The 24,989-nt window shown below is 40.7% G+C and overlaps 3 protein-coding genes and 3 long non-coding RNA genes across 9 annotated transcripts; 3 read left to right on the forward strand and 3 right to left on the reverse strand.

Moving 5' to 3' along the window:
* LOC108891135 (uncharacterized) lies at window positions 1–13,674 on the forward strand. 3 transcript variants are annotated; one of them, XR_007809873.1, is made up of 6 exons: window positions 1–111; window positions 774–826; window positions 5,576–5,747; window positions 8,701–8,866; window positions 10,661–10,852; window positions 13,526–13,674. It is a non-coding gene; the product is annotated as an uncharacterized LOC108891135 (long non-coding RNA). The 3 variants fall into 3 exon arrangements; XR_007809874.1 differs by lacking the exon at window positions 8,701–8,866 and having other exon boundaries at window positions 5–111; XR_001962244.2 differs by lacking the exons at window positions 1–111; window positions 774–826 and adding an exon at window positions 5,005–5,150.
* Window positions 2,191–3,134, forward strand: LOC127139618 (uncharacterized). The gene is made up of 2 exons (XR_007809872.1): window positions 2,191–2,714; window positions 2,817–3,134. It is a non-coding gene; the product is annotated as an uncharacterized LOC127139618 (long non-coding RNA).
* LOC108891131 (NLR family CARD domain-containing protein 3) lies at window positions 3,080–10,814 on the reverse strand. The gene is made up of 10 exons (XM_018688276.2): window positions 10,683–10,814; window positions 10,450–10,542; window positions 10,167–10,262; window positions 9,898–9,993; window positions 9,482–9,684; window positions 7,254–9,042; window positions 6,849–7,022; window positions 6,291–6,464; window positions 6,107–6,153; window positions 3,080–5,144 (listed from the first exon to the last, which is right to left on the reverse strand). The coding sequence occupies exons 1-10, from the start codon at window positions 10,784–10,786 to the stop codon at window positions 4,606–4,608; spliced, it is 3,315 nt and encodes a 1,104-aa protein (XP_018543792.1). The 5' UTR covers window positions 10,787–10,814; the 3' UTR covers window positions 3,080–4,605.
* On the reverse strand, window positions 12,500–17,485 carry LOC108891133 (transmembrane protein 184C). 2 transcript variants are annotated; one of them, XM_018688282.2, is made up of 11 exons: window positions 17,343–17,485; window positions 17,108–17,238; window positions 16,763–16,799; window positions 16,265–16,470; window positions 16,090–16,164; window positions 15,580–15,673; window positions 15,335–15,447; window positions 15,162–15,261; window positions 14,550–14,627; window positions 14,349–14,442; window positions 12,500–13,882 (listed from the first exon to the last, which is right to left on the reverse strand). In XM_018688282.2, exons 1-11 carry the CDS (start codon window positions 17,457–17,459, stop codon window positions 13,608–13,610), a joined length of 1,320 nt encoding a protein of 439 aa, XP_018543798.1. In that variant the 5' UTR covers window positions 17,460–17,485; the 3' UTR covers window positions 12,500–13,607. The 2 variants fall into 2 exon arrangements, with proteins under 2 accessions (XP_018543798.1, XP_050923628.1); XM_051067671.1 differs by lacking the exon at window positions 17,108–17,238.
* On the forward strand, window positions 17,357–23,912 carry LOC127139619 (uncharacterized). The gene is made up of 3 exons (XR_007809875.1): window positions 17,357–17,491; window positions 23,505–23,650; window positions 23,771–23,912. It is a non-coding gene; the product is annotated as an uncharacterized LOC127139619 (long non-coding RNA).
* On the reverse strand, window positions 20,421–24,983 carry LOC108891132 (endothelin-1 receptor). Its single transcript, XM_018688279.2, has 7 exons — window positions 24,291–24,983; window positions 23,757–23,884; window positions 23,432–23,639; window positions 22,215–22,367; window positions 21,971–22,104; window positions 21,758–21,866; window positions 20,421–20,570 (listed from the first exon to the last, which is right to left on the reverse strand). The coding sequence occupies exons 1-7, from the start codon at window positions 24,882–24,884 to the stop codon at window positions 20,472–20,474; spliced, it is 1,425 nt and encodes a 474-aa protein (XP_018543795.1). The 5' UTR covers window positions 24,885–24,983; the 3' UTR covers window positions 20,421–20,471.
* Window positions 24,984–24,989: the final 6 nt, after the last annotated feature.

Here is a 24,989-nt window from a genome sequence, read left to right on the forward strand (position 1 = left end):
ACTGGAGTGAGAGACCACAGACCCATCTCACCTCAGGATGACAGGGTGGTCAGTTTTTCAGAGGTGGTGTAGGGGGCCACAATGGAGCGAAGGTTTGACCTCAGCTTGAAGGTAGGAAGAACTTGACCTCACTGCTCCTTGTTATAGACTTTACTGCTGTGATATTTAATTCATTCAATTTTAAGGCATTTGTACTTGAGTATTTCTATTTTATGCTACTTTATACCTTTCACTCCCACTACATTTACTTGACAGAGTAGTTACTGGTTGCATTTAAGAGCTACAACACTAACATGCTGCTTACGCACCAAAGTATTCATAACCTAATAGGACAAGATGTGATATATAATAATATATCAGTCTGAGGGGCAAAGCCTTGCTGCTGATATTGAGTGCACCTTACAGGACTATTACTACACAGTATGATTACGAGTTTGGACACTTTAAAATGGCAGATTTTAAGCGAATATATTCAAAACAATACGTGTATTTTGCTGCACAATAAAAAAAAGATATATATGAAAAAGTGAATATTTTAGATACCCGAGAAAAATTAGAGGCAGAACAATGAACGGTTACTTACACCATACAATGATCGGGTCGTCTGAATGGCGCGTTTTTCAAAAAGCAAACTTACTTTCCAGTTTTGGTTCGGACTGGAGGGCGGAGAGGTCGATCCACCAATAATTATACTGTTGTTTAATATAGAAATGTTGATGAAGGACTTTAAGTATTTTTACATCATGTTATTGCTACTGTTACTTTTTCTCGAGGATCTGAATTCGTCCTCCACATGTGAAGAGCTGACTGAAGACAAGAGGAGCTGGTGAGTCAAACCACACCACATTCACAGACAGACTCCCGAAAAAAGATAAAATTACAGCTTTCTTCCCTTTGAACTGGGAAAACCCCACAGTTAGAGAAATGACGTGGCTTAACTGTGGGAGTCCATGCTGCAGTTATTTCCTGATAAGCAGGAAATAATAATATTTCCTGATAAGCAGGAAATAATCAGCAGCACATTTTCTGTTCCTATATAGGAACAGAAAATGTGCTGCTGATTATTTCCTGTTAGTTACTGGTTGCATTTAAGAGCTACAACACTACAACACAACATTTCCTGTTATTTCCTGTTCCTATTTATTTCCTGTTCCTATATAGGAACAGAAAATGTGCTGCTGATTATTTCCTGCTTATCAGGAAATAACTGCAGCATGCATATATATATATATATATATATATATATATATATTAAAACTAAACTATATTAAAAAGAAACTGTATATATATATATATATATATATATATATATATATATATATGCATGCTGCAGTTATTTCCTGATAAGCAGGAAATAGTCAGCAGCACATTTTCTGTTCCTATATATATATATATATATATATAAAAGCTAAACTATATTAAAAAGAAACTATATATATATATGCAGCATGCATATATATATATATATATATATATATATATATATATATATATATATATATATATATATATATATATATATATATATATGTCATGAGTTAAATGGACCAAGACTTCGTCCTCATTGTTGCAACATGTGCATTTTGAAGAAATGCTAGATTTAAATGTGTTTAATAAGGTGCTGCAAGGGTAACATATGTTTAATGCCATACACAGATGCCACATCATCATTTCTACACGTTGACACGCTTCAGGCTGAACAAAGGAAGTTCATTAAAATGTAGATGTTAGATCAAAAAAGAGTTTGTCTTTCTACAGTCTGTACTTTATCTCTTATCAAATTAAGAGACTAACTTTTAGGTTCAGTAAAGTTGTTTGAATTGTTTGTAGTTAAACTTTATACATGACAAACCAGTCCAGCCTATATTTTTAGCAATAGTAGTTTTGAATGACAGTTAGCTCACTGTACTTCCTTAAATATCTCAACCAGAATCCAGACAATAAAGGGAAAAGAGCAAAATTTCCAAATACGAACAAAACGAAAAAAAGGAGGAAAGCTGTGGGAATGTGGAAAAGATTGACTTGTTCTTGATTTGCTCGAAAAAAGAAACTGTATTTAACTAAAACAAGCCTGTTTTAATGTAAAACAGAATGTTTCTGAGCCCACCCCCCACCCCAAACACCCACCCACTGAACTTATTGTCTCACTCCGCACGTGGTAACACGGGATCATACTTAGACCAGGTGAGCTGGTCCCCGTTCCTTCTTGTTTCTCGTTTTTAAAGTAACCACATATGTTCTCTCTGGTCTCTGATTGATCGTGTTCACAGGGAACTTATTAATGAGGAAATCCACAGGTCGGCGTTGATTCAGCTTCATTGTTTTAATTCAAGTTGATGTATGAAACATTAATAATCATTAACACAATATAATGATGAGATTCTATAATGTTGCATCCTGCCATCATTCAACAGGCTGAATCATAGCTTACCTGTCTGTATAGATCCACGTAGATCTCAGTGATAAACTTCCAGGTCATTCATTCTTGATCGGTGCTTTCTTTCCATATGAGAGAGTGTTCAGCGGTAACACGTTGCCGGGAAAAGCGTGGGAGGCTATGAGTTCCTGGTTGCTGGGAAACTATGAGCCACATGAAGTGGGGAATGACATGTTTGATCAGACCAGATCCACGGAGGCCCCACCCCACAACCCACAGGACCCAAAGAATCCACTACCAATCTCCCGGTCCCAGACACCATCTGACACCCCAAGAGGTCCTGATACATGTCCCGATGGGTCCGAGCTGTTTTGGTGACACACGGGGGACCTAAGGTGGAAGGTTTTCATGTTGTGGCTGGTTTTGTTTAAACCTACAGATGCAGAAATGAATGGAGTGATGTGATGTCATTACCCCTGCTACACCTTTTCCTGGGGCATACAATGGTTGGTCCGCGGTCCTTCAGCTGTCCCCACATAAAGCCCCTCCTCATGGCATGTGCGTCGCCGTCTCTGCGCCAGGCGTTTTCATGGTCTGCTTCTCTTTCTTTTCCCTCGGAGGTTCACACGAGAGACTGTCCTGTGCATGTTTGAGACTGGTTTTGCGGAGTGTATGCCCAAACTTCCACGATGTTGAGACGTGTTGTATTTTCTTGTATTTTAATCTTAATAGATGTTTACAACAAATGCTTACACCACTTATTAATTTTGGGCTGCCTTTGTGAGGCTAATGTGAAAGTCATTGGTGCATCAGTCAGAAAACATCATCGTCATTTTCATTTAAAGTTCAGATTAAAATACAGATTATATCAAACAATCAGTCATTTTCTTATATACTGCACATAAGCAGGAAGGTAAAATATTTACAGATACAACAGTAATGGATAGTAAACAGTAATAGTAGCTATGAGAGTAAAAGTGTCAAAAAATAAATGCAGTTAATAAAATAGGTGAACCAAAAAGAAAATGAAATCTTAGACCATATGTTTTTTTCACTTTAAGCATTAAAGCAACATTATGTAACAATTTTACCTTGAAACATCAGCTTCAGAATCACTGTGATGGTTCACCGTCTTAATAAGGTGAATGGAGCCTCTGTCGTTCCCTCTCTGTTGCTCTGTGTAACTCTAACTCTGTGTAATCTTTGCTGTTGTTCAGCAAAGCTACATTATGTTGCTTTAACACAATCTTCTACAAAAGTAAAACCTACAGAAACACTAATGCACGCAATAGATGTTGCTGCTGTACAATGTCAAAGCTAACGCAGTTCAGCTGACACCAAATGCTCATGACAATGCATTTCTATTAAAGCTGCTGATAATTGCTAACTAGATGATGTTTAATCTGATTAAAACCATGTTAGGTTATGCACACATATTTATATATAAAAGGTCTTAACAACTATATCAATAGATTGTCATGACATTTGCGTCATCTGTACCTTTTGTTTGGTGCTAATTAGCATGTAAAATGTAACCATACTCTAGATATGTATAGTGATTATGTGTTTAACAAATACAAGTTGACAGGTTTTGAAACAATACAACAACTAATACAATACAAATACAAGAACAATAGAGCAGCTGTGTTGCTGTATGTGGTAAGGTTACTGGTGAGTGTGTGGATGCTTCAGATGAATCCAATCTGTTTTTCTATCATCTCTACCAGCTGTATTGTTAACATTATTGTTTACACACCACCAGAGCACCAGCGGGTGCTGATATTGTACTCTAAAGTACTTTAAAGTTTAGGTTGTCAATTGGTAAAAAATATAAAATGTACAGACTAAAAAAATACACATAACTATTCTATTCACATAACTTTACATCAAAATCATGAATGAAATGAACCAAGCAAAGTGTTTCATAAAGCTTGAATGAAACAGAGCATATTATTTTCGAATTGAGTAATAAACAAGGAGTCACTTTTCCAAATAACATGTCAGCACTGTCACCTCACAGCAAGAAGTTCTAGGGGTTTTTCAGAGAGTTGGTGTACTTTCCCATAGACCTGATACTTAAAGACAGCAGCAGTAAATCCTAAAATGACACAAGTCTAGATTATTAAAAATATATTGGTGAGAACAATTCAATAGAAGTCCCTTGATTGCATAGGACATGTCCTGACCATCTGCTTGCAAATCTACATACTTTGTTGCTCAGAGTTTGGTTATCTTAGCTGAGAAAATGATGCAGAGGAATGAGTGTTCAACAGTTCAACAGCGGGATACAGGGGTCCATTGAATGTTATGTCCTTGAAGGTATAGAGGTGAATCCGACTATCAGAGGAAACTCTGTAGAAGGACAGAGTGCCAGCCGGCCAATCCAGATACACTCCCACCCGACTGGAGCGTGAGCAGAGGGAAGCCACACCGAGATTCTCGTCACCATGCAGGACAAAACAACCATCATCAGAGCAAATCAGACTCCAAGACTTGTTGTTTCTGCCCAGCTTGCAATCATTCACATCCCCTTTCCTGCCAATGCTTCTGTACGTTACCCCAATATTGAAGGGCTCCAACACATCAACCTCCCAGTAGTAGCGCCCATCTAGACCCTGCTCACACAGCACTTGTGGGCACTGATCAAACCTCTCTGAGTGACGGGGATATGACTGCTCTGCTTCCACCCAGGTCACCTTTCTGTTCCCCTCAGAGAGACGGAGGTTCTTGTGGACTGTGTTGGGGTCCAAAGTGAGCTCACAGGCATCTGGAGGTAAGAAAACACATTATTCCAGGAGCGTAGCTTTGTCAGCACAAAATGACAAAGAAATACATCAAAAAGCAGAATTCAAAAGCACCTCAGCACCTGGAGCAAGTGCTACCACCTGATTAATTAGTAAACGCACTGATCTGTCCTAAGAAGTTTAGGCAGCAAAAATCAGGAATGCGAAGGCTCCAGGATATGTCTGGACAAAAAGTAAGGTTAATTTTCGTGTATGGTTGTGTGGTTCTCAGCAGAAAGTCTTTCTTCCTGTTATTCTACATTTATCTTATGATGTTTACGAGGTATGACCAATAAAGTTCCAAGACTGTTCCTGTTCGCAAATCTACAAAGAGCAGCACAGTCTTCAGTCTTGTGCATGCAGAGGGTGCGAGCGATAACTTTTGTGATCCAGCATTCTCTGTTACTTTCACCAGTAAGCAGAAGCAGCACCATGTTGCAGTCTACAAGGATCTCTGTCAACATGCCCAGGACGACCCAACCTTCACGTTGGGGATCATCACCAGCGAGGAGAGCTGAGTTTATGGCTACGACCCAGAGACCAAACAGCTGTCTTCACAATGAAAGAGCCTGCAGTCTCCAAGACAGGTACTACCACACCAACATCATCTACTGTTAGCTCATCACTTATTACTTATCCCACTTAAACAACCTTTCACATTTTTTCTCTTATCTTGTAACTCATCCCCATTATTGATTGGTCTAAGGATGGCTGCTTTCGTTATCTAGCTAATACTTTCTGTTCACTATCCACAGCTTAATGGTGTACTGTTATTTGTCAACTGCAGCAACAGCTAGTGTAGCTGTTAAAGGATAATTGCAATTTGGGTTTTATTTATGTAGCTCAGCTGACATAAAAGGCAAGTGCAGTAAAATATTTTTTTCACCAATTCACTGAAACTGCTATTTGCAGTCTTTGTGGTCACAATATTCAGCAGAATACTCACATTTCTTCAGTCCTGGTATCATCCGGTGACTTCCACCATGCTCAAAACTGCAGAAAAAAGTGAACAACCATTTAACTGACACTGTGTTGCCCCCCCCCCCCATAAAGAGGAGCACAAAGCCAATTCTATAGGGGTTTCAGAAGTTGGTGAGACAGTCTCAAACACAGATATGATTTACAATTACTTGAATATGTCGAGCTTGAATTGTGGATCGTTCTTCAGGTTGAAGAGAAGCTCCACTCCAGAGTCTCCTAGATTGTTGTAGCTCAGGTCCAGCTCTATCAGATGGGAGGGGTTGGATCTCAAAGCTGAGGCCAGAAAACCACAGCCTTTCTCTGTGACCAGACAACCTGACAAACTGAGGAAACACAGCATTTGGTTTATCATCATGCAGGTTCAAGATATGTAGAGCACCATCGCCATCAGTTAGTTTCTGGCGACCCTAAATGAATGTAAAGAAGATTGAGCTTTGATTTGGTCTTTATTCATATCAGACAGAAAACCCAAATATTATGGAAGAGGAAGGGCAAGCTGAAGTAAAAGAATTAATAGAAAAAAGGTTTGCAGAAAGATGGATCCCAACATAGAAGAGATGAGTATTATTGCTTAAGGAAAAACATTTTGATACAACTTTGAGAAGTGAGAACAGTACATTTATTTAAGATATTTTTAATTGACAGTAGGTTGAAATCATGCCCACCCATTTGCATTATGACATATTGTTTGTTATATAAATATATACCTCAGTCTCCCCAGTCTGCAACACTGACTCGATAGTCCATCACAGACCAGCTTCACTCCTGAATCTTTCAGGTCATTGTTGCTCAGGTCCAGATCTCTTAGAGACGAATAGGGGAACTTGAGACCAAAGGCCAGGTGTCCAAGCCACTCTGGAGTCACTTTGCAGTCTGCTAGTCTAGGAGTTGATCATTGGGTTACAATATTATAAAGACAGAGGTACAAGTTTAAAGATACAGAGTACATAAAATGTATATAAATGATGTAGTTTTTATTGGGGACAAGGAGGATAAAATCCACAGGACAACATGCAGGCTGTCCTAAATATCTCATTGGTGGAACTTCTATTCAGAAGTGAAAGAAATGTGAAACCAGATTATATTATATTTTACTGGAAAAGTAAACTTACTTTGCCTTTTTGCTGATCCTTACTGCTGGTATCAGCCTCCTTCTGCCTTCCTCTGATGTGTTGTAACTCTTCAAGTCCAATATTTCCAGATCATTCTCTGATATCTGCAGCATGTAGGCCAGTGCAGAGCAGTGCAGTGGAGTCAGCTCTGTTTGTGAATGATCTGTCAATGTGAGATATTCCTGAATCAGATCTTTGACTTTATGGTCTCTCATTTCAACCATGGTCTGGAAGAGGCTAATACAACTGTCTGGAGAAAGTGCCTTTCTTCTGATGGATTTGAGGTAAGTCAAGATTTTCTTGTCAGTATCTTGGCTTGGGTCCAGCGATGTCAGCAGACCTTGAAGGACTCTTCGGTTGGGTTCAACCATGAGGCCGAGAAGGAATCGCAAGAAGTAGGCCAGGTGGCCATTCTTCTTCTCCAGCACTTTGTCAACTGTCATCTTCAGAAGATCAAGTAAGGTATGTTCTTTTTCCTTCACATCAAGGAAGTTGCTGAGCTCTGCTGTATTCTTGTTTGTGAAGCAGTCATAGATGTAGAGAGCTGCGAAGAACTCCTGTATGGTCAGATGGACAAAGAAGAAAACCTTTCTCTGGGAAAAGACTTCTTCCTCCCTAAGAACTGCAGCACAAAATCCAGAGTAGATAGATGCTTCTTTTATGTCAATGCCACATTCTTCCAGGTCTTCTTTGTAGAAGATGAGGCTGTTTTTCTGCAGATGAACAAAAGCAAGCTTGCCCAGTTTCAGGAGAAATTCTCTGTGTGTTTTCAGAAGTCTCTCTTTGTTTTTCTCAGTCTTCTTGTCATATTTTCTGCTTCTGCGTTTCGTCTGAGAAATCAGGAAATGTGCCATCATCTCTGTGACAGTTTGAGGAATTTCAGCTTTTTCATCTCCCCTGAAGACTTCCTGGAATAATACTGCAGAAATCCAGCAGAAGATCGGGATCTTACACATGATGATAAGACTCTGTGAATCCTTAATATGTGAAATGATCCTCTCAGCAAGATTTGAGTCATCCTTAAATCTTCTTTTGAAGTATTCCTCTTTTTGTGGGTCATTGAACCCTCTTATCTCTGTCACCAGGTCAACATACTTTGCCCGGATCTGATTGGATGCTGCTGGACGGGAAGTTATCCAGAGTTTTGCATCAGGAAGAAGGTTACCCTTGATGAGGTTTGCTAGGAGATTATCCAAAGATGTTACTTCACTGACCGACGACACCATCTTAATGTTCTCAAAGTCCAGTTGAAGTCTGCTTTCATCCAGGGCATCCAGGATCACTATAACCTTGGTTTTGAAGTAATCCTCTGAATCTTTCAGATTTCGGAGTGCAGGATGGAATTCAGTCAGGAGCTTTTGAAAGCTTTTGTCACCTCTAATCAAATTCATCTCTCGGAAAGTAAGACAGAAAACAAAATCAATATCTTTGTTTGTTTTCTCATCAGCCCAGTCCAGAATGAACTTCTGCACAGCAAATGATTTTCCAATGCCTGCAACACCCATCGTCAGGACTGTTCTGTGGGGTTTCTCCTGGCCAGGCAAAGACTCAAAGATATCACAGAGGTTGACTGAACGTTCCAATGATGACTGCCTTTTCACTTTATACTCAAGGTCCGTGAATTCATGCTCTGCTTGTGGCCCTTCACTCTCCACAGTGCTGATGTAAAGTTCTGTGTAGATACTGTTCAGGGAACTCTTTTGGTCACCGTTACCTTCAGATGTCAAAGTAAATTTCTTTTTCATTTCCTCTTTAAAATCCTTCTTTGCTTTCAAAAGATGGCTGTCACCTGTAACAAGCAAATGCATGACTGAAAATTTCAATTATATCTGTGTAACTAATATCAAATCATTTTAGCGAGGTCGTGCAAAACTACAAGAAAACACAAAACCTGGGCTTTGATGAGATTTTATGACTAAAAGTCTTTTAAAGTTTGAATATAATTTGGCACCTGACACCCCACAAAGCTACTGTATATTATCAGAGTTGGGGAGAGTAAATTGATGCTTTATCTGGTTGTTTGTCTGCTCTAAATATTAAATACATACTTTCCTTTTCATGCCAACAGAACCCAGCACAAAACCACATACAAAGTATATTGTCCTTCACACCTAAACATTGCAGACTAATATGTAATGCTGCACACTGATTATGACATATTACTCTATACTAGCAGTACTTATGGTAGTAGTAATAGTACAAATATTTTTTGTAGTCTTTAAATTTACCCGTGTCCTCTGTATCTTTCTGGTGTTCAGGATCTTTTCTGAGTTTCTTTCCACACTTGGGGCAGGGGTAGTCTGGTAAATCAGACCGGTCCCAGTCTGAACCCAGACACTGTTTGCATGACCAGTGTCCACATGTGAGTTTGACTGGATCCCTCGAATCCTCCTCACACACTGAACAGCTGGGCAGCTCCCCAGTCAGCTGACTGTAGAATAATCAGCAAATGTCACATTATTCTTGCCTTCAGTTACAGTAATAACACTCTCCAGTGTCTCCAAGGCAGTTCAGTCTGCCCGATGCCTGTAACTGTAAATACATGTTTTAGCAGTTTGAAAAGAATGAAACTCTTTTCTGAATTAACTAACTTTGATATACTTTTAAATTGAAAACATTATGTTTATAGAATACTTTCAATTACCTTCCACCACCAAAATTGAGTGGTTGGTACTTGGACACATCACTCTTCATAGAGAGAGGGGTGGGAGCTGTGGACTCAGTCTCACTCCGCTGTGAACTAAAAACAGAGACTGTTTTACTTACTGTTCCAGTTTAACCACTGCATCTACTCAACAACAACCCCCCACCCCCACCCCCCCAACTCATCCAGAGAAACACAACATGCAAACAGCAGTCTCTTAATCAATCTCATGCTTTTAGACATTTTTTTGTCAAATAGATTAAAATTACCTTTGTGTACCAAAATTAAGTGGTTGGTACTTGGACACATCACTCTTCATAGAGAGAGGAGTGGGAGCTGTGGACTCACTTTCACTCTGCTGTGAACTAAAGCAAAACAAGCGTTAACACTGGAGACCGCTCTTAGCGAGTAAAGGAATGAAATTTGATGCTGAACTCATCACATTTACTCTAAACTGAGTGGTAAAAACAGCTGCTAATACTAGTGACAGTAAAAATGTTCATATTGCAGAATACAAAAAAATTCATCTTCATGTTGTTTACATTAAATTACCTTCCAACACCAAAATTGAGTGGTTGGTACTTGGATACATCACTCTTCATAGAGAGAAGACTGGGAGCAGTGGACTCAGTCTCACTCTGTGAACTAAAAACAGAGATTGTTTTACTTACTGTTGCTGTTGCATCTACCTAGTATTTCATACAGCAACATATCTACAGTATAACCAAATTATGTATGACCCTTTTTTTTGTTCATTTCCCAGTCATAATAGGCTAGAACATTACCTGACTGATGGCTCACTGCAAATACTGGCTGGCTGTTCAGGCGTCAGAGGAGAAGGGCTGGAAGATGAAAAGTCGGACAACTTCCTCTTTTTCCTCTGGGCCATGTCTACAGCTGCTGCTGAAACTCAACAACTGGAAGACAGGGGAATAGTTCAAGACACAAAGAAAAGGTTTGTAAAGGATAAATTCCAGCATTGTATCAGATCTTACCCAGATTATTTAATCAACTGATTAAGATTTTTATTTTTAATTCTGACTGTTATAGTATAATATAATGTGGTTATATAAATATGTTGTAATATGCTTTTTACCATCAATACTACAAAATCAACAACGGTAGTCAGTAAGCGCAACTCCTGGATCTCCCCCTTTAACCGGATCTATGTGGTTCTTCAGTTCTGGCGACAAATACACACTGGGCCATCAAAGCAAAACCATGAGGTTTACTTTCAGGCTTCTGCCTCCAGAGTGTGGTTAGGAGATACTGAAGACTTATGAAGTCAACCTCTGACACGTAGAGAATTAAAAAGTACTATTTAGTGTATATGCAGATTTCTCATTACTTTGTCAGATTTACCATTAGCTGCGTCTTTGATGTCACAAATGCTGTAAAAACAAAAACAAAATGATACATTATCGCCTGTCTCATAGTTAATTGGCTACTTTTTTTGATAAAGCCAAGTCTGATTTCAGTGCTTAGTCTACAGAAAACTCGGAAACTTCTGCGGTGACAGTGTGTATTTCTCTGCTGTGTACCGTTGAAACAAAATGTCGCCTGCGCCACAAACTGATGTGCGCACTTACTGGCTGAAAACCAGAAATACGCAACAGTCATCTGGTCCGACTCCACACAAGGTAAAGAACTCGTAACTTAACTGGTACTCACTTTTTATCCCCATAAACGCTTCGCTCGTTGTGTCTTTTCAGTCAAAACTTTATTCCCTAAAGGTTTCCTAACAAGTACAGTCAATGTCGAAGGTAAACAAAGTACCACCCCCCCCCCCCCCGGTTTACTTTCGGTTTCTGTCATCAACAACATGTCAGACTAATGAGAAACATCAGGCCAATTATAGCAGAGAAACTCCCAGCTGTTTATTATTATTATTATTATCATTATTATCATCATAATTATTTTAGAATCTGACTCAAAAGGATATATATACCTGTTGTAAGATAGTGGAAAGCCACCTGTGATGGGGCTGTACTCCGATAGACCTTTACAGCCACCTGGTGGAGAAAAATAAGAATGGCTCCTGTAGTAGACAGTGCTCACTGAAAGGCCTTCAGAAGCAGGATATAATTAAACTGCACACATTTGAATGTATTTATAATGTGGATAAAGTTGAGTTTCTGCCGTCATAGATCTACTAGTCCTTCTTCTCTAGCTTTGACCTAACTTACCCTCTGGTTGTCTCTCACATCAAAGATCAGGTACTTAGCAGTTTGGCTTTATATCTCTTCTGAGTATTTTTAGCCTTAACTCTGTAAATGTCTTGATTAGGCAGCGTTATCTGCACGCCAGGGCCTCACTCACTGCTTATCTAGCTCCACCACTGATACAGACAGCCACCAGTTAGTAAACTCTCTGGTATGATACATTTTTCACAAGTTACATCCCTTGACCTGTCTTATGGAAGTGCAAGTCATCACTGTGTACCCCTTTAAGAAACTCTTATTTACTTCAACTTCCTTGGTGTCTCTCTGTATCTGTAAACACCAGATAAAGACAGTGGTGTAATGGTGAATGGAGAAGTGGGTGTACTCTTACTTTTCCATTTTTTAAAGCAGCCGATCCAGCAAAGTATAAAGACCCTGGGTATAACACAATGTTGTTAGTTTATTTGCATATACATCCCAGCATGCTTTGCTTTGAGCTTAAAATTCAATATGAATATTTAAAAAACATGACAGTGGCTCTTATGTGCCTATAAATGTCTCTGAAGTGTCAGAATATCACTCTGCTCAAAAATAAAAGATAAATAAAAGAGATATTTTAGACTTCCTGGGTTCAATGCATCTTAGTTTGAAATGACCACAGGCAACTACAACAACTAATACAAGCAAGTAGTGTGAGAGGTTTATGTTTGTTTGTCTTGTTTTTGTTTTTGTATCCATCCACCTGGACTTATATCCAAATGCAAACCCCCACAGCCCACACTGAAGCGTTTTAAACTGTAGTTTCTGCTCCTCTTTTGGACAACTTCCTCTGTTAGACAACATTGGAGCTCTGTGAAATTGAATATATCAGACTTTGATACACACAAGATACTTGTTTGTAGGAGACATTACTGTTGGTTTTGTTCTTTTTGTGGGATTCATTGACAAGAAGAAAAATATAGAATATCACCAAACCTTATCCAGATCGAGGATCTAGAGGTAGAAGGCCTTTGAAGCAAATGTGTGATTTTGGTTCCTTGGACGTCATTTTTTGAAGACTTTTAGTTATTGGAGTAGTGGGACCAATAACGCAGTTTGTGGTGATTAGATATGACATTTTGATTTATTGTTAATTAGAACAAATAGTCAGACCTAGCTCAACAACACTTCAGCACCATTAGAGTGTAAAACTAAGACAACACCTTGTCCTCAGTCCGATGAAACCATCAGATATCTCTTCCTCTCAACTGCCACTGGTACATTTATCAAAATGACATCATCTGACACCAAAATACAGATTTCAAACATTTAAAACTGGGTAATTATTTTAAAATTATACCAAAGTTTCTCAACAAACATGGCTTTGACACCACAGAGTGCAGACTCTTTCTCTGCTTTCCTTTGCTGAGTCTTGATAAATGAGCTTTTCATTCATTTTATATTTTTATTTTCTGGCTTTATTACAGAATCCAAGAGTTTCTTTGTCTGTAACCATGAAGCACACTCCAGTCCCACCCCTGGATGTGGGTTCGCAGTGCTGACACCCTGTTACTGGACACCGCCCGCCTGTGGAGGTGAGCTGTCACTGTCGTCCTCCCAGGTTGAAGAAGTAAATCCTGCAGGGGCGGAGATGGAGTGAGGGGTGGGGGTGTGGCCGAGGCCTTGGTACCGTCCACTCGAGGAAGGTGAGGGAGGCATCGATGTGGCTGCCGCTGCGACGGGGTCCTGGGAGGATGCTGTGAGGAGGCCAGTGTGTTCAGTGTGTTCAGGTCGAGCTGCTGAACCAAAGTACATCTTGTTTGGACGACCCAGGAATGTACGACCTGAGGGGGGATGATAATAACAGGTAGTGAGAGTCCTGATTCCAGACTCTTCAAGAACATAGGTCACCACCCAAAACCAGACAGACTAAAAATAAAGTGTAACAGAAACAGAAAATTAACTGGCAACTAATCATTTTATTAATTCTGTAATCAAAAAATGTCAAATATTGGCTCTTTCCAGCTTCCCAGATGTGAGGATTTCTCTTTGTCACGCATAATAGTAGTCTGATTATCTTTGCATCTGAAGTTGTCACCTTGGTTTGTTGGAAATTATAACGGGTATTTTTTCTATCTGAGTTAAATTAAGACAGCAAGTGTTGATAAAGTAAATATATAAATAAGAATATAAATAAATACATATATGGAAAAAAACAGGAAAATAATGTACAGGAGCCATTTTTCCTATTATTGAATGACTCAATGCAATTAGCACATTAAATAATGAAAAATTTGACCAGACACTCACCAACATGTCGGACCTGCTCTGTGACATCAGCTCTAATATCAGAGAAATCCCACATGGCCAGAAAACTGTCGAAACACGAGCCCTCCTCTGCTTCCTGGATGGAGGGATGAATGGAAAGAGAGAGGGTGGGAGAGGACGAATAAATACGACTACATTTACACAATGTCATAGATAGATAGATAGATAGATAGGAGTGTTTACCTGTACGTAGGGCTTGTAGGTGAAGGTGTAGTGATGAGCGATGGCAGCCAGGAACATCTCTATGCAGATGATGAAGTCCTATATCGATTAATCAAGAATCTAGTTTAAGTCAAGTGATTGCACTTTATACTGATATGATGATACATGTATCTGATATTTTATACTTAAACTCCACTACAATTCAGAGAGAAATGCTGCACCTTTTACTCCACTACTACTACAATAATACTTTATTGATCCACATGGCTGGGCAGCCTTATTCTCAAGCTGCCTAGCAGTATATAAAATAATCAAAATTAGCTCCACTTTAACTGGCTGCACCATTAAACTGGTGTACACATTAATGCATTAGTAACTGTAATCCAGTAATATAATATATGTTATTCTGAAATGGGTCATTCAGCATAATGAGTACTTTTACTTATGGCACTTTAAGTATATTTTGATGCTGATGCTGCTACTTCTACTTCAGTAAAAACGGTGTAATGTATAAATATCATGAAACCAGAGAACAGTTCCTCTTTCTGTTCTCTGCTGTCAGATTGAGAAACTGCTGTTATTCACATGACTGTGAGGAAGGAATATGGTTTACTTTTTAATAAATGTCCGTACCTGTAGTCCAGTGGCCACGGCCTCCACACTGTCCCAGTCCCAGGTGTGTTTGTCGGAGATCACACCGACCTTCACCAGGAACGCTATTAATACAGCCTGCCTGCAGAGAAACAGAAGAATCAGTGCATCAGCACAGTTTACCTCCCTCCTTCTCCCCTTCCCTCCATCCTCACCAGAAAGAGACAAAGACGACCAGTTTGACGCAGAGGAACTTGCCCACAGGCCTGATGGGAGTCAGCTCCTCTCTAAGGGCTCGGTACAGCAGCAGCAGACAGTACATGGCAAACTGGAGAGAAAGAGCAGAACATATTTACATTAAAGGATAAAGTTTAAGGGTTAAGGTTTGGGGTTAGGGAATGTAATGTGCTGTATCATAGCATAGAGAGTAAGTGTAATCCTGAGTGTGTGACGTCTTTACCAGCTGAGATATGTTGTTGATGATGACCAGGTAGGACCAGGCGTTTCTGAAGCTGAAGTTGGCTTCATCATAAACACCACAGAGCTGACAGATCCTGCACAGGGAAGGAAACACTAGTTTTGTGTCTCGTCCCATTGACGTTAAACTAGTGACACTATTGACACCAAATTTACATCCACATACTTGTCATTTATTTCACACTTGAGGTGCATCTACTTTGTTCATGCCAAACCCTGAGCCTGACCTTTGACCTTCAAAAGGCAGCGATTCGCCGCTGGTGAAAGAGCTGGTCAGACTACAGTATGTACCATGGTTACATGCATAGAGTTAGCTATTTTTCAAGTGTAGTTGCCATGGTTACAGTAAGAAAATTACATTGTTGGCGCCATGGTTACAGAAGGAAAATGACAGTGGTGTCATAATGGTTGCAGTGGCAGAGTCTCAGTGATGTAGCCATGACAACAGTGAGAATGTACGATGCTGCGACTGTGGTAACAGTGGGAAACCTACAGCGCTATCACCGTGGTTACAGGTCTGACGACAGTGTACTGGAGGACTCCCAGCTTACACCTGAACAACAGCACCCTGAGAGAGAGAGAGAGAGAGAGAGGCACACTTCAACATAAACCATGGGTGAGTACAGTATCTGTTCATCATGTGCTGTGACGCCATGGATCCATCTTACTCTCCCATGGGCCAGGGCGGGCAGCAGCAGAGCGGGGGCAGGTGTGGCTGCTGCTGCTGCACCTCCAGCATCAGCACCAGGCTCGGGTACTGGTTACTGAGGAAGTTCAGCAGGAACACCAGGAAGTTGTAGATGACGTAGGCCTCGTAGCACTCCCTGCAGGTGTCCACGTAGATGGCCAGGGTGGGGTACCGCAGAGCCAGCCACTGAGGGAGAGGATTATTTTTAATATGGAGACATGATGAAATGTGCAGGAGTCACATGATGGAAGAACCAGGGAGTTTATTTCATTATGTGTGTGTGTGTGTGTGTGTGTGTGTGTGTGTGTGTGTGTGTGTGTGTGTGTGTACTGTAACTTGACATCTGGTCTTGTGACACTGTCCCATCGTCTCCAATTAGATCCTGTTACCATGGCAACACTGGGATAAAACGGACAGATCACTGTGTGTGTGTTAGTGTGTAAATGTGTGTGTGTGTGTGTGTGTGAGAATGACTCACGCTGTCCAAACTGTAGATCGGCACCATCCATAGTATCCTGATGGAGAAAGACAAGAGGCAGAGAGCGTCAGCTGTGTTGTGTGTGTGTGGTTTTGTGCTTCATGTTAAAGGAGCAGTTCACCCAAAAATAAAGGTGCAAATTGCCTGAACTGTTAAGAGGAATCTGGTTTTGCTTGCTGTAATCCAGTTCAGATCAGTTCAGATCGGCCAGTCAGCTGCTTGAGGTTCATGTTTGTCCTGGTAAAGGACAAACTCAAGCCACTTGTTTATGAGCCATATTGTTCATGAGCTGACGAGGTGTAAATCCATCCTGTAAGGTTAGGAATGAGCGTGGCTTGTGTTTACCTGATGATTGGTTTCTGCAGCTCGGGCTGGGTGTAGTGCACCATATGCTGCAGGATCCCCCACAGAGAAATTGGGATAGTGAGAAAGACGAACACGCCGGCTATGAACCAAGCTTTACTGTGAGTCCCAACCTTCACAGAGACGCAGAGAAACCTGTGTTACGGACTCCTGAAAGTCCAGGTTTGGTCAAAGTGTGCAGCTGGTCTGGGTGGAGGTGATAAAGAAGGAGGTGTACCTTGTCTTTCTGCAGCTCCCAGATGCAGAGCGGCAGCACGGCCACCAACAGGAGAGCGTAGAGGACCAGGACCAGAGGGCGGATCCACCTCCTCCACTCGGCACAGGAACACGGCATCACGGCTGTTTCACCCTCAGCGTCGACTACAGGTGCATCCTAAACCACAGGCCACAAAGGGGGGAAATAGCCCGGCAGGTTACAGCACAGGAACCTGTGATGGTATCAGAAAGTAAAACAGTAAAACTGATTTAAGTTCCCAGAACAGGCTGGTGGAAGAAAGGGGTGATTATCAAATTTAAGAGACACAGTTTTAGGATTTTATCATTTTTAGTGTCTTGCATACATTTATTCTTTCAAAGTAAAAACATATAGATCTGAATGAAAGCTCGCTGTGTTTCAGCAGCTGCTAAAATCCCTGTTTTTGTCAGTGGAGTCTGGTGCTGATATACAGTGATGTTTCTGGTTTAAAAAAGGATCTGACTCTTCAATAAAAAGCTCTGTAGGAATCCTCTCCATAATGTGGTCTTTAGGGTTAGGGTCAAAACCAGAGGTTTAGTGGACGTCCAACAATTTCCCACTGGATTACACTGCAGCAGTTGTTGTTCAGTACAGCAACAATTGCAAAGATTTTTGTTCCTGCCAATCATTTACACCAAAAAACACGAGAAAATAAGGCCCAAGCTCAAAAACACCAGAGTTATCCAAAGTGCAAAAACATGAATCCGTTATCAAACAAACAGGAGAACTCTGTTTAATACCAGAGCACTGCACAGATATACTTCAAGAAAACTGACTAATCAGAGCAGTTTCAGTCAGTGAACTGAATGTGTTATAATATTTTCCCTGATGTAATAAGAAGAGGAAAAATGAATTAGATTTGGTTCAGACAGGTCACATATTTCTGGTTTAGGAGCTAATTAATAAACGAATTTACTGATTTTCTTGTGGTTACGAATTGAATTTAGAGAAAAAATATCACCGTCAAAAATTAAACTGCGTATAATAGAAACGAAACACATTTAAAAGACATTTCCATCATTAGAAACGATTGTTTCTATCAACACACACACAGCAGTCACTGTGTGGACACACAGACTGCTGTTACATGTTAGAAATGTTTATCTTTTATGTCTACAAACGGTTGGCATAAAGTACAGAGAGGTCAAAGCGCATCCGAGCACCACAATGAATTTTCAGTCAGTTACCGGCGACAAACATCAAAAATCAGACGCTTTTATCCGTTTGACAGTGAAAACATGTTGTTAATCAAACACGGCTTTAAAATGAGATTCATTAATAATTAAGACACAGGAGATCTGCACCGCTGAAGCTGGAGATGCTCATTCAGACTGACGGCTGGCCTGTTTTCCTCCTCGGTTCTGTTTCTGTTACCAGGCAACGCATCTCTTCCTCCGCCCGAGCGCGCACCGCGAACTAACGGCTCCGGCTGTCACCGATCACCGGGCAGGATCTATCACATCGATCCGGTTGTAATAATCCGTCCCTGCGGACTCCGGTCAATCAAGAACAACCGGACAGGAGGCTGCTGTCCGCGTCCTCTCCTCCGGTTTCCCGTGTTTACGCGCCCACGTCACCGCCGCGAGGAATCTGGACCATCAGTCACGTGTTTGGCAGAAAAGACTCACAAACAGGCGTTCACCCTGCAAATTAAATTATATTGATCTAAGTATATTTTAATCCACATTCTCCCCACAGTCATTCCTCAGAAATAGTTTATTATTTGTAGTTTTCATATTTTACAGATATATTTTCTGTAGCTGAGGTTTATTCTCCAACATGAGAACGCTGTTTCATTCCTTCTCCACACTGTGATAAAATTATGGCAGGAAAATAAACAGAAGTGGATTAAACTGCAGCCAGATAAAATGGATCAGTCTGTCTCTCTAAAAACAGCCTTGAATCAAATATATAATATATCATAATTAAATATATATTGGGTGATTATCTAGAGCTTGAGGTCTCATCCTGTGGACAGGCTCTAAGTTATAGTTAAAATCTAAAATATAGTGGAGGAGGTAAAGACTGACAGTCAGCGTCAGCTATGATTAGCTGTGATGGTCACTTTGGTCCAGACTGAAAAACCTCAACAACCATTGGATGGACTCCCAGGAAATTCGTTCCCTTATCTTTTCATCTAGCTCCATCATTAAGGTCTAGAATGTTTGTTTGTCTAATAATATACCCACAGACGTTATGAGATGCTAACATTAGCATTTAGCTCAAAGCTTTGGGGCCTCACAGAGATGCTAACACGTCAGTGTAGAGGGTTTCAGCAGGGAACCATATGACCGTACATGTGTTTACAGCAGCTCTGAACTGTGGGCAGAGCTCTGGAAGCACACACACACACACACACACACACACACGTGCAAACCGAAACAGATCGTAAAAGCTTTGAGAATACATCTTTACTGATAAACACAGATGTAGAATTTAATACAAAATAAAAACAATCACCTACCAGTAAGAAACACAAAACTCTGGTTGGTGTTTCCTCCACTTTGAAAAGACTGCTGACCTCTGACCTTCCTGTAGCAACACTATCAAGACTAATTTGACATTTTTAGTCCAACTGGTAGCAGCTAAGCACAGAAAAATCATCAATATGTTGTTTGTTCAGTCAGCAGTTTCATATTTGTGAGGTGTAATGAAACAATTCAGCCACTAGGGGCTGCTAGTGCGCTGTAAAACCTCAGACATGTTTTCTTTCTTCACAGGTTGAGTTGCAGAGGAATATTTTTACATATAAAACATAATATAAACACACTATATGGCCAAGAATGAGTGGATATGAACATTAATCTGCTGATAGAAACAACCTCCACTCTGGTTTCAGTCTTTCCACCATTTTCCTGAACCTTGCCTCCCAAGAAACCATGTGACCAGAGATGTCCTCATACTTTTGGCCATTTCTGTAACAAAATGTAATATCTATAACTGAATAAATATGTTGTGAAAAGGTAGAAACTAAACATTAGAGGGTTGATATATCCACAGTGGCACAGCAGTGTCTCTCAGTGCAGGTGTTTGTCCTCGTTCAGTCTGGTTGAAGTTGTTGAGGTGATGGTGAAAATGAAGATGTAGTTGTTTACTCTCTCTCTCTCTCTTTCAGTGGTCACTGTGTTTGTACTGCAGACTCGTCCCATGATTGAGGGGCAGCATACTGTTAGAGAAAGAGCCAGAATAACACCAACAGCACAGACAGGACTGTAGAGAGAGAGGGGGAGAGAGAGAGAGACGGAGGGTGAGTCTGATTAAAGGGGAACTCCAGCGATTTAGTATTTCAGTCCTATAAAGAACGGTTAAAAATCAAAACAGCAAAGGCCAAGATGCTCTGAATTTTGGTTCCTGGTAGAGTAGAGGTCTATGAATTCTGAGTCCTACATTTCCCATAATGCAACACTGTAGCACCTTTGTCATTAGAATATCTAATAAACACATCCACCTCCACTTTTTTCAAACTCCATCCCCCCAGTTTGTAACAGTTTTTCTGAATTTCTCTCTTCTCTGAACCCAAGCTGAGAGAACAACTGACGATATCTGATACATTTTTCAAGTCCGTTTTATTTATTTAGTGCCAAATTTTTTACCCAAAGGCACTTTAAGGTCAGGACTTTACAGCACTAAAGAGAGAAACCCAGCAGTTCCCACAATGAGCAGCACTTGGCGACTGTGCAGAAAGAGGAAAAACCCCCTTTAGACAGGAAGAAACCTCTGAGAAATCAGGGTTGGCCGTGGTCCACCTTGACCTGAGGAGGCTCTTACTATTACTATAATATAAACAGGGTTATTTTCTCAGATGTCAGAAAGCTCCTTCTAAAGTCAGAGAGAACAACTGTTTACACATGAAGACAGACTCTTATTTATGTGTAAACTGACCTTTGGCTGGACGGGAGTGACCACTAAAGTTGTTGTTTTTGACACTGACAGACTCAGACTGTTTGTGTCTGACAACATTATGGATAAGATTCCTACAGAGAGAGACCTTTTTATTAAAGAGCAAGATCTTTTTTGTTTAACTAGAAATAGCCATTTTAACACTGTTTAAAGCCATCAAACTGACAGGAAGACAGGATCCGCAATCAAATCAAATTTGGATATCAGCGTCATTATCCAGCCCAGCTGACCTTCATGTGTAAAGTCGGTGGAGTGCCCCTTTAAACCAACATGTCACTGCTCACTTCCCACAAGTCTAGACCCCTTCAGTCTGTATCTCGTTTCCTCTCTCTCACTCTGTTATCTTATGTTATCTATGTCTCACGACCTCTGACCCCGTGACCTCATTGTTGTGTCACACTGACTCAGGGAAAAGCAGAGATTTGCAGCTGTTTGGGTGTTTGCCATCTGCAACAAACACTCAACCACAAAGTACAACTGTATTTTGTTATTTTTACCTTGAAGCAGTTTTTGAACTTCTTGGAGACAAAGAAGAGGATTATGGGATTGATGCAGGAGTTGATGGTAGCCATGTTTATACCGAAGTAGTCCAGCACCAACAGGAAACTACAGCAACAGAAGAGGAACACATAACATTAAAAACTACAAAAGAGGAAGAGTATACAGTACAGCTATGACTACAGAGAAGTAAAATGGGTTTCTACACCTACTTTAATAAGTCGCAGCGCTTCACATCATGGGGTTTGTAGATGGTCCACTTCAGCAGGCGACTCAGATGCAGCGGGAACCAGCACAGAGCAAAGATCAACACCAGGCTGAACACAGTTTTTGCTACTTCTCTACGCTGTGGAGAGAAATTTAAAATAACAGTAACATTAGTTACTTACTTAGTCAGTGGTTTTAATGCTGTGGCTGATCAGTGTATACAGTATGTACATGTTCGTGAGCGCCCACCTGTTTAAGGTGTTCGCTAAATGAGATCCTCAGACTTCCTTTCTGGTGTCTGAGCATCTCGCAGGTCATCAGCCCGTAGAAAACAGCAGAACAGGTCAGAGGAATGCAGAAGTAGAGGCCAAACAGCCACCAGTCCTTTGCATCCTGGTAGAACTGCAACACACAGCAAAATTGTACTGAGACCCTTTAGAAAGTTTTGGAACCCACTTAAAACATAGACTGGTTTAAAACCACCCCAGTGATTTTTTACAATTCCAGAATTCTTGTGGTGTTCCAGAACTACCAGACCTCCTTAACCAAACCTTAGTGAAGTGCTTAAAAATGTTCTAGAGTTTTGGATGACCATAGCATTTTAGAACTACCTTTACTTGCCCAGAAGCACTAGATCATGATCTTCAGTTGGAACCAATAGCTAGGTTTTCATTTTAATATTCAAATGCAATACTTCTGGGCAACTGGAACATTGTGATAAGTATTTACTGGCTGCAGTTAAAATGTTTTGAATAGACCATGTCCATAGACTGATAGCAGGTCAGCTGACCCAGGTTCAGTTTTGAGTGCCTGGGCTGAGTTTGTTTACATCAGTTACGACCTGGAGACATAAACAGGAAATGATGTTCTAAACTGTTTTAGTTAGAGAGACCTCGCCCTGTAACACAACAACAAAGATATCATGGAAATGGACTTAAGAGTCCACTTATTTTCTCTCAGAGAGACCATTCATCATCCAGATGAACCAGGATCAAAGCCTATTCCTTTACTCATGAGAATATATAGATGTAGATATAGATTTTTTTGGATGGAAATTCATTTTTGTATCATACACTAAACTGTTGAAACTAACTTAATGTGCTCCAACCATGCTAGTTTCAGGACTTATCTAGTTCTCAAGAGAGCTGAATCAAAACAGAGGAGTAATGAAAAAATACTGTTGTGATGATGGTGAAAGGGTAATTACACATTTCCCAGCAAAAGTTTTATGCAGCTGAAAGTTTTATCTCAAAAATCTGGAGCTCCTTGATTTTCTTTTAAACGCCTCCTTATAGAATAAAAGCTAATTCTACATGGAGGCAGAAAAAACTGGTACCACCTAATCCTCTGCTCATCAGCTCCATGTAGACCACCTAGATGTCTATCAACACTGACATAAACACATATACATACAGACAAGACCACACACATATACATGCAGTCTCTCTCTGTTAATACACACTCACTTTCATGAAATCTGACAAATTTGACTTGGGCTGCAGCATGCAGGTCCTAATGGTTGTGTTTCTGTACTCAAAGGTGACTATGCTGAAGCCGATGGCCTCTGGTACAGCCAGCACCATGGACAGCAGCCAGACCATCACTATCTCCACCGCCGTTACCATTGGAACACCTGTGCCCTGTACCCGAGACCAGGACGCCACCGCACGATACCTGGGTACAAGGTATCAAAAATTACTCATCTTCTCTGGATAACCGCTTAAATGTGTTTATATAAAAAGCTTTATAATTCATGGTAGGTATACAATTGTTTGTATTTGTGTTTGTTACCTGTCCACACTTAGAGCACACAGATTGAAGACGGTGATGCCAACTGACGCTTTTTGGAGGAAGGGGAAGAGTTTGCAGAGGAACAGGCCAAAATCACTGTCGACAAACGGCCACCGGCCGGCCAGGAGCTGCACACGTACAAACACAAGCATTAACAGATTAACATCATATCGGTGTCAGTGTGTGTCTGGTGTGTTATCTCAGTTTGTGGGTATTTTAGTGCTGTTATCAGTGTGACACTCAACCTCCTGACTGAACACACAGCACACTCAGATACTACTGGAAGCTGCTTTGTTCGCCATTATGCGTTTCTGCTCCTGTTACCTCTACATCCAAGCCCTGTGTGAGGCAAAACTACACTACAAGTGCAGCTTATTATTGATTATAGTGTTATTAGTTACATTTTCTTTGCAGCTTAACTTCATTGGTCAAATCTTGTCAGTATAATAAGACATGAATTGATTGCATGTCACAAAAAAGGCAACACTTGAATCCATAAATATGAATGAGAACGGACATAATAAAGTGCTCTACCTTATAGACCTGTATTGGTATGTCGATGGCAATGTATATCAGGTCTCCTAGGGCCAGGCTGGCTATGACAGCATTGGGTCCATTCCTCATGCTCTTATTTTGGTAGATAATCCTTAGCAGGGTGACATTTCCAATGATCCCCACAGCAAAGATTGCACAGGACAGCACCGTGTTGATGTACTTGAAGACTGTTTTTATTGATGTCTCATCAACACAGTGAGGGGGCACCTGCATACGAACTGCTGGAGTTGAGTTGGAGGAAGACGAATGAGGATTTCTTTCATGTTTGTGTTTCAACTGGCTCGCGTGTTTAAACTTTTCTTGTCCAGGCTCCAGGGCTGACAGGGGCTTCTTCACAGTCTCTTGCACCAGATGTGGCTCTTGGTCCGAGGTCTGGATAAGATGGTCCACTCCAGGTCCAAGAGGTGTGTCAGTGCTGTGGAAATTAGGCAGGTCCAAAATCATCAGATCTGATAAAGATGTCTCAGATGAGTTGCCCTGGCAACTGACTGGAGTGGCAAACACCAAACACCAAATAACCACAGTAAATGTGCCAGGCATGGGTATAGACCTGGGACCCAATCTAGGTCCCATTCTAAAACTCTGACAAGTCAAGAGCAGACTTTGGAACTGATTCAGGAACCCTCTGTGATTCTAGAACTCCTTTGAGATTCTAGAACCCGGTTTGGAACCTCAACA

Source organism: Lates calcarifer, unplaced genomic scaffold (genome assembly GCF_001640805.2).
Source record: "Lates calcarifer isolate ASB-BC8 unplaced genomic scaffold, TLL_Latcal_v3 _unitig_1880_quiver_1737, whole genome shotgun sequence".
NCBI lineage: Eukaryota > Metazoa > Chordata > Actinopteri > Centropomidae > Lates > Lates calcarifer.